This window comes from Caloenas nicobarica, chromosome 1, assembly GCF_036013445.1.
Source record: "Caloenas nicobarica isolate bCalNic1 chromosome 1, bCalNic1.hap1, whole genome shotgun sequence".
Taxonomy (NCBI): domain Eukaryota; kingdom Metazoa; phylum Chordata; class Aves; order Columbiformes; family Columbidae; genus Caloenas; species Caloenas nicobarica.
The window spans coordinates 7,462,141-7,479,674 of NC_088245.1; the positions used below are offsets into that span (position 1 = coordinate 7,462,141).

At 43.4% G+C, this 17,534-nt stretch overlaps 1 protein-coding gene across 2 annotated transcripts in view; it reads left to right on the forward strand.

Annotated features, from left to right (window-relative positions):
* Nucleotides 1-17,534, forward strand: part of CAMK1D (calcium/calmodulin dependent protein kinase ID) — a 233,182-nt gene that overhangs the window by 93,400 nt on the left and 122,248 nt on the right. For both annotated transcript variants that reach the window (XM_065627004.1, XM_065627005.1), the window contains exon 2: nt 2,458-2,589. In XM_065627004.1, the coding sequence (XP_065483076.1) occupies nt 2,458-2,589 (132 nt within the window). The remainder of the gene's footprint in view (nt 1-2,457; nt 2,590-17,534) is intronic.

Sequence of the window (17,534 nt, forward strand, 5' to 3'; positions counted from 1 at the left end):
ATGTCATTTAAATTCGCAAGCGGCTGTTTCCAGCCATTGAACCCGATAGCTGTCCTGGTAAGTGGAGAAAGAAATCCAGCAAAATGGTGAAGGCAGCTGAAATAGAAGAGTTTCCCAAAGCTGCCTTTATTGCATAGAGGAATATAAAGGGATTTCCTTTATTTTGTTGTCTGAGAATGGCAATGAAATCCAGATTGGGATGAGAGCTCTTTGTTTTTATAATATCGTAAACATTGGGAGAACCGTGTGATCATTAGATGAGAGGTATGAATACACTGATTTTAACAGCATTTAACTGAAGGCAAAAAGCTTGTTCAAGATGCAGCTGGAGCGAAGTGCAGTGTTGAAAGCTTAAGCAGATGGGGCTTAAGGGGTTCATGAAATAGAGCTGGGAGCTTCTGAGCGCCCTGGTCTGCAGCTGAAGCTGATAAGCACCAAGAGGTCTTAGGGCTTCCCACTAAAAGGATTTTATTTATTGCAGTTCTGGTCTGGCTGTCCCAAGCATGAGGGTCGGTATGAAAACCCTTTTTGGTGAATCAAATGCTTAGGACTGTTGCTAATAGGAAAGCAAAGATTAGGTCTTTAAAAACACTTGGGATTTTTATTGCACAAGCCATTAAGACCATTTGTTTGGGCTCTAAATTGGAGCCCACGATGCTCTGCCGTGGTAGATTTTACACAAAGCAGAAAACAGTGAATCATTCCTGTACTCAGAGTGGCATAAACACAGTCAGAATCTGGGTCGCTGTCCTTTTCAGCAAAAACGAGGCAAAACATTCTTTGTTCAGAGGGTCAGTGCCACATGTAGACAAACTGTCAAACATCCACCGTAACAGTTTGCAAAGTTCTCTTTTAATCCCTTCCTAAACTTCCCGTCACCTTTTTCCTATCACTGCTGCCCACAAAAGTGTTTCTTTCCCAAGCAGCAGCCTCTTCCTTTTTGCTAATCCACTTATCCTTGGGTTTAGTGATTCATTCAGTCGTTTTGCAACTCGGGAACCGTTGGTGAGGTCACAGCTGCTCGTTTGTGTCATCGACGTGCATGACTTAAAAAGGAAGCGCCTGGCCCGGAACGGAAACGCTTCTGTTTATCTGCAAATATCTAGATAAGCAACCGTTGTAAGGGATGAAAGTCAGAGAAAGCTGGTGGTAGCCAGGGCTGTGATCAAACATTAACATTTTAAGAGCGGGCTGGAGCGTGGTGGGGTTTGCTCTGAGCATTTTTCACAGAGAGCTATTTAGAAAAGCAGAATAAACCTACTGATGGAGGGGAAATAAAGAGGCAGGATGCTTTATTTTATTTTGTATAAATAAAATATGAACCTTCGGCTGGTGGATCCTTCAGTTGTGATCCGGTTAGATAAGTCTTTGGCTCCGATCGCTCTTGGACAACGCGGGTGCTCCAGGAGGAGGTTCTGGTGAATAGGAGCAAAGATTTGCTGTTCCTCCTCCGGCCAGTGCTCTGTCTTGCCCAGTAACTTGCTGCTAAACCATTAACAAGCGCCAGAACGTGGGAATGGTCCTAATGTGCCATAGCAAGGGTCTGTCCAGACCGACAGTGTCTGAATGATGCTCAAATGCAGAGAAAACAGTGTGAGAACAGAAAAAAAAAAAAAGTGTATAGAGCAGTGACTGCAACATTTGCCTGGACTCTTCTCATTCAGGTCAAGATGCTTTAGAGGGAGCGATGAGAGTGCAAGAAATAATACACTGCTATGGAATAACCTAATCAAGGAGAGGCGCTGCCCACTCTGGGCAATTAGTGACTGGCTGCTGTGATGAAGTTTCTTTATTTGTATAATCCTCTCTGGGGTAACCATAGGGAGGCTGCTCTTGAAGCCAGCGTTGGGACTTGTGGTTTAATCCAATTCTTCGGCTTTAGCGATTACACACGCAGCAGTTTGTGTTGTGGAACAACGCTGTGTACGCAGAGAAATTCTGATGCTGCTTGCTTGTCTGGGTGGGGTTTGGGCCAACGGTGGGGAGATGCTCTGGGCTGCTGGGGAGGACCAGAGCGGAGGCCCCGAACTCTTGTGGTCACTGAGGGACCAAGAGCACTCTTGGCACCCATGTGCCTTTTAGTCCTGGGGACTTTGTGCCACTGTATGAGTTAAGCATCCCAAAACTTTCATCCATCGTATCAGCAGCTGGACTATGGTCCATGTCCCTGTGTATAGAAATGGTGTTTTCTGATTTTCAGGCTTCACTTACACTTCTGCTGGCCTACAGTTCATTGTTAAAATCATATTGGGTAAAGCCTTTAATGTTTTGCCTGAATGTGAATGTCTGCGTATGTCTGCAAAGGCAAAGAAAGATGCTCATAATGCTGCTGTGGTGATTAACAAGAACAGCCATCAAACAACACTCAAAGAACGAGATTTGATGGTTATGTTTCAGTTAACAGCTGCCAAAGAAAAGGCACTGCTTAAAATCGGGATTTTTCTTTTCTTCTTTCAGGGGTGCATTCTCTGAAGTTGTTTTGGCTGAAGAGAGAGCGAGTGGGAAACTCTTTGCGGTCAAGTGCATTCCCAAGAAGGCACTGAAGGGAAAGGAAAGCAGCATAGAGAATGAAATCGCAGTCCTGAGAAAGTGAGTATCAGACCTTCATTTCTGCTTCTTCACTTCGATTAAACTCCTGCTTTTAAGGAGCAGGAGCAGTGATTGACAAGTGTGACTGACAGGTTGTTCAGCCCATCACAGGGAGACAAGATCACCTGAGTTGAAATGCTGCTGAAAATGTTTTCAGAAATGCTCCGGTTTTCTTTTGTATTGATACAGCCAGATGACTGCAAAGTGAGAAAGAAGTGGAGTTGGGCTGAAGCAAAACCAGTGGTGCTCTAAAAAGACCTTATCCACTAATAATGCCAGCAGCTGGGTCACTGGCTTTGAGGAGAGCAAGAGCAGGGTTATAATTTCCAAGTGCTTAAAACAGTGTGTACATTAATTGCTCTAAAACTAATTAGGCATGTGACAGATTTTTGTGGGAGATGGTGGTGGCCTGTAGCATGGAGAGGTACCTCAGCCACTTCTGAAAGTGACTTTTCAGGGCAACTTCTATTTTATCAGGATTATTCATGGTGTGTACTTTTTCCTGACCGTGGCTTGAAGACATAGATAAGAAAAAGTCAGCTCATGATTGCTATGACTTCAGTGTAGTCAGTAGAGACTTGATCCTTAACTTCATCTTATGCCCTGAAGGTAGGATTCATCTCACGTGACTTGAGACACTTGAATCGAAACTTGTCACATTTGAATTCTATCTAAGTAACAGAAGGAGGTTGGTAAGTTTAGGATTGGTCCATATGATTTGTTTTAAATTTCTAAAAATACCTTCTTATTGAATTAAAGGTGGTACAGCTACATTGGAGTCTATGTTGGACTGGGGCAATCTGATTCCTGTTGCTCAGCTGTCCTCAGTAGGACTTCTCGCCCCAGCTCTTGGTCGTGTAGAAGCTGATGGCTCATCATCTGGGCACCATGTGACAAATCTTATCCTAAATCTTTAAAACTAACTAGATATTTCTGAACTAGATGCTCAGACAGCCAAAGTCCAAGGAGCAGGTTCAGGGGCAAACTCAGCTATGTCGGGTGGCAGAAGGGATCCTTTTCGGTTGAGCGGGGCTCCAAACAGCTCCAAGTGTTTGATGCAGCTGCCTTCCTGTTGCTGGACCCATATCAGGTCAGTGCAACGTAAATCCAGTGATAAATGCAGCATGTTGACTTGCTGTGTACTGTTATTGAGAACCTGTCATAAAGCTCAACCGTTGCCATCTCTGTAACCAGGTCATAACGGCCAATAACTGGCAGCTTGAAACGGTCTTTGTCTATATGGGTTTGTCCCCTGATACTCATGTGTGGGTGTAAGAGCGTCGATATTGGCCTGCAGTAAGGATTGCCGTGCATCAGCCTTGACCCTAAACTAGTAGAGCAGAGAAACCCTTGAGGTTATTTCTTGCTTCTGTGTTGTGAAACGTTTCTGTTCTCTGCAAACAATTTCTTGAAAAGCCAGGAGGCAGGACCCGGGCTGTGCTATTCCAGCAGCAAGGGCAGGATAGCGAGTGGTTGGAAAATTCCTTAATTTCATACATTAGACCTACTTGATCTCTTGTCCTATGCACTTTAGGACCTTAAGAGAGATTTTTCCTTTTTTTTCTCCTTGGTGTCTTCTACTTAGCTGTTGCTAATACAAACTTTGCATGTCATTGTATTCATTCTGAAAATAGATGTCTTTGCTAGCAGACACAGTATTAAATTTGTATGTGCCACCAAGGAAACGCTTAGAAGATAACAAACTGGATCAGCCTACAGTTGAGGAGAGGGGATATCAACTTCTTTCTTCATTCAGTGGATTCTCTGCTTCAAAAGCTGTCCGTAAAAATAGATTTGAGAGAGGTGGAGTGGATCCTGAGCAGGCGTTGCTAAGCTGCAAAGGTGTCTAAGTGTCCTTGTTTTTGATTTCTGGTAGCTTAATACTGCGTGGGGATGGCTAGTTTGTGTGTTGTCTAATTGGGGGCTGTGCTGAACCTCTGATGCCTGAGAGGAAGGTGTAGAGCCACAGAGGATGGACGCAAAGCAAATATAAATAGGCACATGTCTGGATCCTAGTCTCCCTTTCTGGTTTTCCATTGTACCTTTGGGGATGCTTAAGCTCCAGCGAGATATATCCCGAATATACTCCCTGCAGCCTCTGCCAGCTTTCAGGTGAGCTGCTCGTGGCCCTGCGTATGTGATGAGCAGGTTTTTAGGGACAGCCAGGGGTTGTGCTGGCTGTGTCCAGAGCTAGTACACACAAGTATCACACGTACATTTTACCCTCAGGCTGCTCTGCAGGAGGTTTGTCCCCCTGCCAGTCCTGCCAAGTCATGCAAATCTGGCAGAATCAATATGGAAAAGTGTTTGAATGATGTAGTGTGTTGAAGTTGTATTTTAAATATTTTTTTTTTAGATTCAGGATTAAAAGTCTGTGCATGGAATACTATAGGAAGTGGAACCTGGTGATGAAAGCATGAATCCAATGACCAAAACCCTTGGGTCCCCTCTCAGTTCTGCTGCTGACTTCCCGTGCGACCTTAAGTATCTTCTGTCTCAATATGTATTGTCTTTGAAACAGCCTTTATTCAAAACACTTTTGAATAAAAAGTTTTACCTGCAGTTCATTTTGTAGCCATTTCTCATGTCAGCAGACCCAGAAGAGCAGGTCCAAGAAGGGAGTTTTTTTGTGCTGGTCTTTTAGTGTGAAACGGTTGCAGCATCGTGTCAGTCCTTGTGTGTCACAGCCAAAAAGTTGTTGGAAGTATTAATCAAATGTTCCGTGTTGGGGAAGGTCAGTGGTCCCCACATGAAGTACATGGAGGGTAAGGAGATTTCATCTCCCTGTCTGCGGGCTTGGACGCTCCTGCTGCCAAAACAAAACAACACATTTGAGAAGCGATGTTCTGCTAACAGAGGAGCGAGCTGCCAGCCAACTGATCTGCATGTTTGTGTGAGTGCCAGAGTGAATCATGCATACTCCATCATTCTATTTTTTTTTTTCCAGCCATGGCCAACAAATCTGTTCTTAAAAAAGAAAAAAGGCGGAAGAGCCGTTAAGTCAATATTTACGCCTAGCAACCTTAACAGGGTTCTTCCAATATGGGCTCTTTTGTGTCCCGTGGAAATCCATGGCAACATTCCCCGAAGACTCGGATGGGTGGGGATGGAGTGGGAAGGAGCTCGTCGGCCGCAGCACCGGGAGGGATTGAGTCTGCAGTTAATCCGGGAGCCTGAGCCCGACAAAGCGTTTAAACATGCGCCTAATTTTAGACAGTTGTTCGTACCGGTGAAACCTCTGAGTAGGTTGAGCTCACTTTGCTGAACTCAGGCCTAAAGGGATACGAGAGTCACCTGTGTTTGGTACCTCATCAGGGGAAGGGGGGAGTTTTCTTAATGTCTTCAGTTAGTACCTGGACGGTGCCCAAGGATTCCTGTTTCTTTTAATTGTGTGCTGGCTGCCTGCAGCTGGACACAGGGCAAAATATTGCATCTCGTCACAAAATCAAGTGAGAAACTGGGCTGCATCATTTTTAGGCTTGAAAATGTGTTTATTTTGCAGTGGAAAATGTGCTGTGGTTTAGAATCTGAGGGAGAAAACTGGATCTTTAGGACAGGACTGTCACAGTACTATTAACTAACTGGCTGTGGGGAATGACAGCACACGGTCGCCTTCGTGTGATATTTCCTGACCTGAGATGTGGGGAGTTTCATAACCTGCTCTGAAATAAACCGTTTTGTTGTTTAGAGCAGAAAGGTAAATGCAATCTTTTCCATTGTTTGCTGTAGAACGGAGAAAAATTCTTCCACTTACGGTAATTTTTCAGGTGTGAACACGGTGAAAGATGTGTCTGCTGTTAGACGGGTTCCGGAAGGCAGTAGGTGGTGCGAAGAGTTGGACTGCACAGAAGCACCACTCTGATGTTCTAGTTAAATAGAAAAAAAAAACAACAACCTTGTAAGAGCCAGACAGAGAAAAATATGCCTGATTTTTTATTTTCTTGGCTACACCACTGTTTGTCACAAGAAACTTTCTAGCTGCCTGGGTGATACTTGCACAATCATACAGATTCAGTGCCAGGTCAAGCAAGGGGAGGAACAATAAACTATGTGTAGCCCTGCACCCAGGTGTATTGATTACTTAATAGCAGTAATGTGCTCAAGTGGGTGTCTTGTTAAACAAATACTGCTTAGCTAGCAAATCGTACTCTGCTTTAGCTAGTTTCTGCTGAACAGGTATTTTAAAAATAATTTCTAAACTATTTAGATATTTCTTACCCACACTCCCCTCTCCTTTACTCTCCTAGATCCTCTGGGAGAGGCACCATTAAATTCCTTATTACAAATCAGAACCATGCCGAATTGCAGACTGAAGACATTTTTCCTATTAGACGGCATGACTGAACCGTTTCTAGCAGGTCAGCTAAAATTCCACTGATGCTTTCCATTCCTGTTTCTTTGGAAGACGAGGGGACTGGGTGCTCACGCAGTAATTCATGAGTCGCTCTTTACATGCCCGCAACTAAATCCGGGAGCTTCTGCTATAATAAGGGGCAGGGAAAGAGCTGGGAGGCATCCTCCTGCAAAGTCTGGGAGGTCAGGGCAGCACCCATCAAAAAACTAAGCAAAAACCAGCAATGAAAAGTTTTCCTAAAGTGGTTGAAAGTGTGGGTGTTCCTGCTCTCCCAGAAATCAGGTGATGGTCCATCCCTTGCTCCATCCCAGGAGGCACCACCATTCACAGCGTTGAAGAGGACACCCTTGATAACAAGTGTGGAAAAATCACCCCTTCTCAAGATTTGCATGAAGGCTAAAAGGATCATTTCAAAATTGTGTCTTATTGCTCCTTTTCAGAAGCCCATTGACAAACTCCCCCTAAAACCTCTCTGTTCTGGATTCTTACTCTGTAGGAGCTCACCCCTCTGGGGCTAACCCCAGAGCCTCTAGGAAGATGAATCCAAATTTAGTTTTGAAACCCATTAGTTACCTCTGATTAAACTCTTCTGTGCAATTTAACTCAGAAGCAAAGGCTACATTAATTCTGAATAAAATTGGCCATGCAGAAGTTTAATGTGCCCTAACATAAATTCGAGTGTTTAATTAATTCAGATCAACAGTCTTGAGTGACTCTGTGGGACAGATTCATCTATTCAAGCCACAGCTGTCTCTGGGTCAAAAAGTACAGCCCTTGCAGGCCTGGATGATCCCATACTCCAGTTTCCCAGTTTGAAGGCTCTGCTGGTGCCCAGTAGTGCTCACCTTTGGGGATTATTTTTCTCTGTGGGGTCATGCAACTGGAGTATGGGGCCAGCCAAATTGAAGAGGACACACTCTGATCCTGTGTTGATAAGTGCTGACATAAAAGGGATGGTAATCAGATTGTGTATCTGCTGCCAAAAAAAAGCTGTGGGATTGGGGTTTAAGGAGTTAATGACTAATTACCTCTTTACACCCCAGAAGTAAGAGCTCTTTTTCCTGTAAAGCAATGAACGGGTTAGTTAGGAAAGGAAAAAAACCAAAACAAAACAAAAGCTTTGCTTACCCTATAGACAAAACAGGCTTGCAGCTTTTTTTTTTCCCCCTTTTTTTTTTCCCCTCTGTGAATAATGGTGAGGAGATAGGCTGCCTCAGCAAGAATTGAAGAGACAGCTGGCTGTCATATTAAGTAATCACTTTCAGAGAAAGCTTTTATGTAGATTTACTTGTTAAAACCTGGCTTGCTCATGCTGCTGCGGTTGTGCTGGGGTGACAGAAGGCGGACTCTGCCCTCCCCACGTGGCCGTGCTCCAAGATCTGCCATCCGCACATCAGGGCATCCCAAAAGCCGTCACCCCAGCGAGGCCCTGAGGATGGCTTGGGGTGCCGGGGTGTGTGGCTCCTGGTTAGGGGGTGATGACCAGTGGTACCATTAATGATGCTGATGTCAGTGGTGGAAGAGTGTGGCCCTTGCAAGAATATGTTCCAAGAATATATCATGTTCTACAGCTTCCTCACAAGGGGAGGAGGAGGGGCAGGCGCTGATCTCTTCTCTCTGGTGACCAATGATAGAACCCGAGGGAATGGCAGGAAGATGTGCCAGGGGAGGTTCAGGTTGGACATGAGGAAAAGGTTCTTCCCCCAGAGGGTGCTGGACACTGGAACAGGCTCCCCAGGGAGGTGTCATGGCCCCAGGCCTGACAGTGTTCAAGAAGAGACTGGACAACACCCTCAGACACACGGTGTGACCTGTGGGGTTGTCCTGTGCAGGGACAGGAGTTGGACTCGATGATCCTTGTGTGTCCCTTCCAACTCTAGACATTCTATGATTCTGTGACATTTTTGGTATCCTGCATGGAGAGACTTCATCATTGCCCTCATGCATCTGCTGAGCTGACCCGGGTACCTGGTGGGACCTCGTTGCCCACCCTTGGAGCCACCCCGAGTGCTGGGTGCTCTGGGCATCCTGGATGGGGAGGCGGGTTAGGGCTGGAAAGGAGCCAGGATCTACAAAACACAGCAGGGTGGGGGGACGGTTGGCGTGCCTGGAGGTTGACATCAGCTTTAGACCATGAGCTCATCTCCTGAATCAACGAGATGCGGACTGGATGAATTGCCCTTCTCGAGTTTCAGGCAAAAGTGAATCTGACCCTATATATGTGGGTACGGCACAGGATAGCTCTACCTTGGCACTCGCAGTTGACTTCTTGTTAAGCAACTCATTTTGCTGCAACGAATTCATGCGAGTTAAAAAAAAAATGTGAAACCTGAAACAAAGCTGACACCATTTTTGATCACTGAGATGCTGGAAACTTTATCGGGGAAGACTTTGCCGGCAGGACTGCCCGGATTGTATTTCATGCTAGATTAGATGTAAGCAGATGTAGGGAAGCAGATCAAGGCATCTTAAAAATCCTAAAATACATTAAACGAGAGAGAAAAATCCCCTCCAAAATAGCGAACACAAACAAAATCCCTTCTGTCTTCTCTGGTTTTACACAGTTTCATTTACACGCAGTGTGCCCTGTAATAGCTTTAGCCGTGGTGTGTGGCATTCCTGTGTTCCAGCCCGTCTCCATGCTGTGCGTACGCAGACGGTTTGTTCCTTCGAGTAGGTTATAGTGCGATAAGTCATTTCGCCGTAATTGCTGGGTGACAATGCAGCTGTCCCCTCTTCTGGGTGGCGACATTTTACCAAATCTCCCTTGCATAACTGTTCTTCTTCAAGGTCACCCCATACCCTGAGCCAAAAAATGGGCTGTCCGTGCTGGGAGGAGGACACAGGTCAGATGGGATGAAAGTTCGTTGTCACTCAGAGCTCCGGCTTGGACAATAACTCGATGTGTTATAGAAGAAACAACTGCTTTCTGAAATAGTTGTTCTAAGATGCCTTCAAATTAGCAGAATGGGTTTTTCAGCTTTAGCTGGAGTCTGTGTCTGCACCCCTTGTGTGTTATGTGTGGACTCCATCCTATGCGTAGCTGGAATTACAAAGCCAGGCTCCTTTCAGAGCTCTGAGCTAAAGAATGAGAATATATACGCTGTTTTCCAGCATTTATTACTCAGGAAGATTTTCAGTGCTACAAGTATCTGGTTATATGCACCGTTGTCTGTTACCTATTAAAAAAGGAAAGAATTGTCAAGATGCATAAAGACACTTTAATACGATCTAACAGTTTGATAAATGACTCAGCTTTATATCTAGATGCATAAGGTCTGTCTTTGTTAACACCCACATGTTTAAAGCTAAGAGTTACCTAATTTGCAAGCAGATGCCTTCGGTTTGGGATTGTGAAGCTCACAGAAGCTGAAGTGCTTTAGTCTTTGCGTGGGAGGACACGCAGCTGTGAGACTATCCCAAAATACGGTAGACGTGGGGAGTCAACAGTTGCAATGGCTCCGTTCAAAGCAGTGCTGCAACTTGATGTTTAGAGGATGCAGATTTTTGGGTGGTGCAGTAGTAATAAGGAAAGCGTTTTGACAAGTCCTTAAAACCCAGACCTTCGGGTATGTGTTGGTGCCTAAAAGCTGCTGAAGATACAGTCCTAAGTGGCTTCATTAGGCAAAATACTTCCACTTCTGTTTTTTCTCACAAGATTCTTCATGGGTAATGTGGAATATTTTGTACAAAACTAAGTTTTTTTCCATGAAAGTAGTTCCTTCATTTGTAAAAAGTATAAAAGGCTGTTTAAAGGTCTCGTGGCCTTAGCAAAGTGAAGATGTCCTTGTCAAAATATTACTGACATACTGCATTTTACCTGTTTTCTCTAACTTAATCTTGAAATATTGACTGGAGGAGTTCTGTGTTTTCTATTACGTTATTGTGATGTACTGTTGGGAGACAGTTTCTAACCACAAGATCACTGCATTTTGAAGACTGATAAGTTATTCACATGCACAGTCCATGCACATCAATAGATATTATTTTATCTTACTTTCATGCCATTAAAATCCATGGCATTAACTCATAAAACACTGGAGTATCAGAGCGATGAATTAGAGTTATAATTTGTGAAGCATAGCACAGAAGAAAACAAGTAGATGCAAGGTGGGATTCATCTGGCCAGCTGGAAGCATCCTTGAGGTACGCAGCTGCATCTGAGCTCAAGTCTTGCTGTGGAAACCATCAAATATGCATTTCTAAGTGGATCAGAATTTACAGGGAGGAAAAACAAGTATTCAAAAAATGTCAGTTCAAGAAGGCAGAAACAGAAATCTTATCAGCAGTGACAGTTTTCATGAGCACACCTTGTCCAAAGGGGCTGTTTGCTCTCAGCTGCATGAGAAAATGCTTTATGAATGCAAACTGATATATTTTCAGTCTCCATTATATGGAATTAGACCAGAGATGTTATTGGTGGGCCAGCTTTTGTGATGTGTGATCCCAGTATGAATTTAAAACAACTTCATTGGCAACTTCTATCTCCTGTTTTCATTTATAGAAGATGAATCACAATTACATTTTGTGTCTCAGTAAGGTCATGATTCTAGGTGTCTTGAACTAGAGATTGGCAGAGGGGGGCTGCCTTCAACCATAGGAAAATGGGAAAATATTTGCACTCTGTCCCACTTTCAATTACACCGTGTTAAACCTAACAACAACCTTTGTGTTTGGAATATATCCAATATATCCTGAATTGACAGCTGCATAAATTAATTGGTATTTGGCCAGCTAAGTCTTCAGTTGTCATCTGTAATACATATTAATTCGCTCTTACAATGCTTATTCATGCACTTCGTTTGTGCTCAGTAGGAATTTTGAAGGAAAAATAGTGAAAAAAAATCTGTAGGTACAGAATTTGTCTTTTAATAAAGAAATACAAGACACTCAGTCTGTGGGCTGACCTAGTACTCAGTTTGATCAAAGAAATGGTGTTGACAATTTTTTTTCCAAATTAAGCCTTGATTAAAAAAAAATTATAAATTTTAATTTTTTATTAGTGCCTCATATTCATAAGGAATCAGCTTAGTCAGAACAGATTGTTTTTATTCTGGCCATACTAGGAATTTGTGTTTCTGCAGCTATAGGACTTTAAACCTATTAATCAAATCAGTTTTCAAAGTGAAGCCTAATATTTTCCTCGATGGCATCTGTGTTTCTGTGTCTCCGGCTATCAGAGACATCTGGCTATATTGCCCAGTTCTTAAACCTCTGCAAGTGCAGAAATCTCTGAGTTAGTTTTAATACTGGCAATTTGTATTAGTAAGTGGACTATGAAATTATTTCCCTAAGGATATGCGATGGCTAGCTTTTACTTTGCTGGATATTTTATCCAATTAAAATTACGGAGCATTACATGAAACAGGGAGGTTATTGCCTCCTTTACTTCTCCATTTCTTTTTTTCCTTTTTCTTTTTTTCTTTTTTTCTTTTTTCCCAGGACAGTAGACATAAGAGAAGTCAAGCTTTCTTAGAGACAGTACACTCTTTTTGAAGGCATTTAAAAATATGTTAGCAGAATTGGGGTTTTTTTAGTTGAAAGTTTGTTCGAAAACTTTGAGAAGGGATAGTAGTAGGAAGCATTAACAAATAACCTAATATATATTATAGCTCTATACTGAATACAAAACAACTGACAAATGCATAGCAGTGAAGTCTACCAGATATGTTTTTGCACACCAGCATTGACTCCTCCGGAGATCAGTCCAAAATTTCTATATATAATCTGTTTGGTTCCCACCACATGGAATAACAGCCTGCTTCAAATATCTTCATACCTTTGTGATATCTCCTGCCTTGACTGACGCACCAGGGATTAAACTGGGACCTTTTCGGGCTTACGCATATATAAGTTTACAGCCTCAGCTAAGCAGCCATTCCCTGCGGGCAACTGGAACGGATTCAGACCTTGGTGGACCAGGTGCTGAGCACAATAGTTAACACATGCCGATGTACTTCTTTGAAAAGTACATATCAGAATGGGGTTGGTTTTGAGCTGTTTAAGACTTTTTTTATTCCTCTTCCACCAAAATTGGAAGAGTCCACACGCAGCAGCAATATGTGGCATGATGCATTTTGTCAAGAAGCATCTCCAGAGCAATCTGGTCACTCCCGTGTCTGCTGTGAACTTGGAAATTAGAACAGAAAACAGTGGCTGTTCACAGCTTTGCTCCTAAAAGGAATAATACAGGATTCCTAACTGAAAAAGAAGAGGAAAAGGCTTTTTCATTATTTTTTAAGTGCTCTCATATGTGAGTCACAACAAATATGTGGATATGGCACGATCCAGAAAGATGCAGATTTTATTGGCATTTGCATATAGAAATGCCAGTTCTTCCCTTGCTAAAGAGAAAATGTTACTGTAATAGCGATGGTTGTCTGCTTTTATATTTACTACGAGTGCGTTGGTGGGAAGGAAGTTGAAAACTTTGGTGAAGTTTGAAACTTTTTCTTCTGTGTTTTTCGGACACGTGAGACAATTGCTGTTGAGTGGAGCTGCTGCGTGTCCCGCGGTGTTTATGTCTTGAAGGCATCATTCTTGCCATTTATGGTTTACAAAACACGCATCCAGGCCGTGTGGCATCAGTGTGGGGAAACGAGCACTCGTCATTAACAAATAGGCATGGGTAATATGATCTAATGCTATTCTGGTCAATAGGAAAATTCATAGCTGTTGAACTTGGTTACGTGACTCTTCGAGGCTCCCTTGAGACTCTCAGCCCACAGCAGAAGTGGAAAGAAGCCGAAGCCGAGATCGCCCGCGAGGTTTGCAGGACTTTGCCTTGTGCAGTCATGCAGGATGCACACAGGGCTTTAGACGTGGCCTCCTTGCCTGGTGTCCAGTGCCTCCTGAACTGCAATATAAAAAAAAAAAGTAGCCCATATGTGTACATATCACAGAATCACAGAGCGGTTGGGGTTGGAAGGGACCTCTGGAGATCATCCAGTCCAACCCACCTGCTAAAGCAGGGTCACCAGAGCAGATCACACAGGAATGTGTCCAGGTGGGTTTGAATGTCTCCAGAGAAGGAGACTCCACAACCTCTCTGGGCAGCCTGTTCCAGGGCTCTGGCAACTCAAAGGAAAGAAGTTTCTCCTCATATTCAGATGGAACCTCCTGTGCTTCAGTCTGTACCTGTTGCCCCTCATCCCATCACTGGGCACCACTGAGAAGAGTCTGGTCATATCATTTGTAGCTTTACTCTTCTACAGGTAGTTCCTCCATCCATAAGTCAACCAGAGCTAAGCCAACAGAGGATCCTGGCTTTCCCATCCCTGTCTCAGGTTGATGGGTGGGCACAGTGGGTGTTTTATGGTGTTACTGCTGACTCGGGTTGCCGTGGCTCAGGCCAGACTTCACCCTCCAGAGAGGGAATCTTCCAGGGATTGTCCATGTCCCTTCTCCATCCCTTCATGTATCTGTACAGCTGGAACAAGGGAATCCAAACAGCCGCATCTGTGAAAGGATGGAGAATGTGGTCTGCATCTTACAAAGTGCGGTTTTCTCCTCCCAGGTCTTGCTGCTGGAACTAAGTTGATTTTCCTTCTAGAACTTGAAAGATCAGGCACAGAGTTCACTACCAAAATCCCCCCCAAAAGGATGAGGTTGGCACATACAGATTTTCCCCTCGCTTGGCTCTGATTTACTCTTAGAGCCCTGAATTGCTGACTTTGTTTAGAATTCCTTCTTTCATAAGAAGCAAATGTTTCTGATTTTCTTTCTTATGATGACATAATTCGCACTCTTACCTGAGAGCTGTTTTCTTAATAGGACCAAATATATTTGGAATCATTGTGAATTGCTCTGGGAATGGCATATTGATGTCAGTATTTCTGGAAATTTTTCGCTGTTTTTCTTTCCCTGGTTTTGAGCGTTAAATAACTATTCAAGCTGGAAACACCTATACCACTTTGCTTTAACATAATCTGACTTGTTTTATTTTAATGCTGTTTATGCTCGTAAAGTAGCTGATATGGGTAAACAGCCATTAGCAGGCTGATTTGTGGAGGATTTAATAAATAACAGAAAGGGTATGTCAGTGAGCGCAGAGTGTTGTGCTTTGCATCAGTTTACACCCAGGGGAATCTTACAAGCTTTAGAGACCTGATCCTGTATTGACTGTGTCACGTCCATGTCTCAGGTGGACTTGAGTGATATTTTTAAAAGCATCTGCACAGGAGAGAGATCTGGATCCCAATGAAATTCCCTGTCGAGGAGATTAAAGGATGTTAGGAGACCTCATGAGTTTCAATACTGCCAGCTATAAAATATCCTATGTCACAGATACGCCTGCAGAATCCATACGGGAGATGACAGTTTTCTGCTCTTGGGGACTGGGCGTATGTAGTCCATCATTTTCCCTCCAGTCCTTCGCTGTCTTGGACCACAAAGCAACAAATTTCAGTCCTGTCTCCCAGAACCAAGTCGCTGGGTCTGCCTCCATTAGCGCTTTGATCCCTCTCGGCTTTCTGCTTGCCTGAAGGCAGCAAATTGGAAATAATACAAACCCTGGAGCATCTCAAAATACAGGGTTTACACTCTCTTTAGTATAGATTGCATTTTTTAATCCAATTTACGTGTCAGGACAGTTTGGAATGTGGCATGCAAACTGTAGAATAATGGTAGGAAGTTTGGCTTCGTTAACACACAAAGCACCTCAGGAGCTTCCGTGTGTGGTTCTTCTTCACCCAATGGAGCAGTTTATCTCCAGCGGGCAAGGTAAAGAGAATATCTTTAGTGCGAGGGTGGCCAGCCTGCCCTCCATCATGCCTCTTCCATCTTCTGAGAGAGACGTGTCTGGTGTGAGATGGAGGACTCATCTCACCATGCTGCTGGTCTTTGTCTCGCATCCTTTTGTAAACCTCTTTAAGAATCTTTTATAAAAAACCAAACCAAACCAAAAACCCAAAAAACAACAACAAAAAAACCCACAATCAACCACCACAACCACCACCACCACCAAATAAAAAACCACCAAAAAACCAAACCAAACCAAACAACCAACCACACAAAAAAACCCAAAACCAAAACCAACGCCAAGCAGGACCTAAGCTGCCCAAAAGTTTGGGCTCGTTTTGGACTAGATTTTGGGCTTAGGCAAAGCCTCTTTTTAAACTCTGTGTTTAATTCTAGAAAGAGAAAGACTAGAAAGACTCACCTGGTGTGACCTTCTCCGTCAAGTGGGCTGTGTTATTTCGTCTGTGGGTGCTGCGTAGATCCTGATAACTGGATTTGACTAACGCGTAGTGGTTAGAAAGGTCGCCAGGCTTCGTGGGAGTCTCCTGCGTATTCACCAGACCTGAGAAATCATCCCACATACTCCTGCCAGTAAAATAAACCATTATTCGCATTTGGCTGGGTTTAACTTCTATTTACTTGTGGATATGTTTCTTGATGTATTAAAAAAAATGGTGCTTCTTTAATTTTCTGCCTATATAGGCACTTGTTTTGTGTAATCTGTTTTTACTAAGCAGAATTGAGTAGGGTTCTTTTTTATAGACACCCTTTGGCACCTAGAGAATATTTTTGTCATTCCTCATGTGTACTCTGTAGCTAGAAGTGTTCTCATGGCACATAGTGATTTATGGGGGAGTATGATGATAGAAAAAAATGCATTTTCAGAGTGGGGTAATCCTGAAAAGAGTGCTTGATTTGTTAATAATCCTGGTGATAATCCAGATTTTATCTTCATTTGGTATTAAGTGCCCCTGTGAAGTTTGTTTAACTGAGAGGCAGGAAGAGCTGATTTTAGTAGCACACTGATGCTGTGGGAGTGAAACATGACAGGGACCTATGGCCAAGGACATGAGATAATCTGGAAATGGGGCAAAAGGAGGGGTTTTGGTGGAGGAATCAGCTCCCTGACTACTGTCGTGATTTCTTTCTTGGTTTTAGGAAAATGAAAGAGCATAAGCCCAAGAGCTTATTCTGGAAACGGCTTTATAATAATTATTTTCAGCCATTTGAATAGACAGGTACTTTAATTTTTTTCCAGTGGCAGGACCAGCTCCTACACAGCAATCTAACTTGAAACGCATGATGGATTTACTTTTTTAGTTATCCTTTACAGACTCTGTGAAGCCCACAGATCCCCAAAGGTCTGCACTGCCCAGGGCTGAAACCACCCCTCTGGAGCATGAACAAATGAAAAGAAACTTTAAAAAAAAAAAAAACAACAGACCCCTCGAATCCCCCCAAAACACCATAGGAGAAAGCAAGAACTAACTGTGGCAGGTTAAAACTAATACAGGGAAGGCATGCTAGATGCCTCCAGTAGCAGTACACTTGTGAAGGAGTTAGCATTGGGTATGGTTTTCAGGAAATCCCTGTAGATATGTATATATATTTTTTTTTCCTAGTAAGTGCTTGAGCTCACAGCATTTTGAATTGGCCTCCAGTGCTGTGGCCACTCTACAAAGGAGAGGATGGTGTTAAGGGATGTTGGTGTCACTGAGAGTGTTGCTGTTTGTGTTTTTGTTCTTGGTCCTGGCCACAGTCTCCCTTCTCCAACGTGGAGGAACAAGCTCAGAAGACAGGATTTTTCTGAGCCTATTCCAGACTAAACTTTGCATTTGAATGTCCTAAAAGA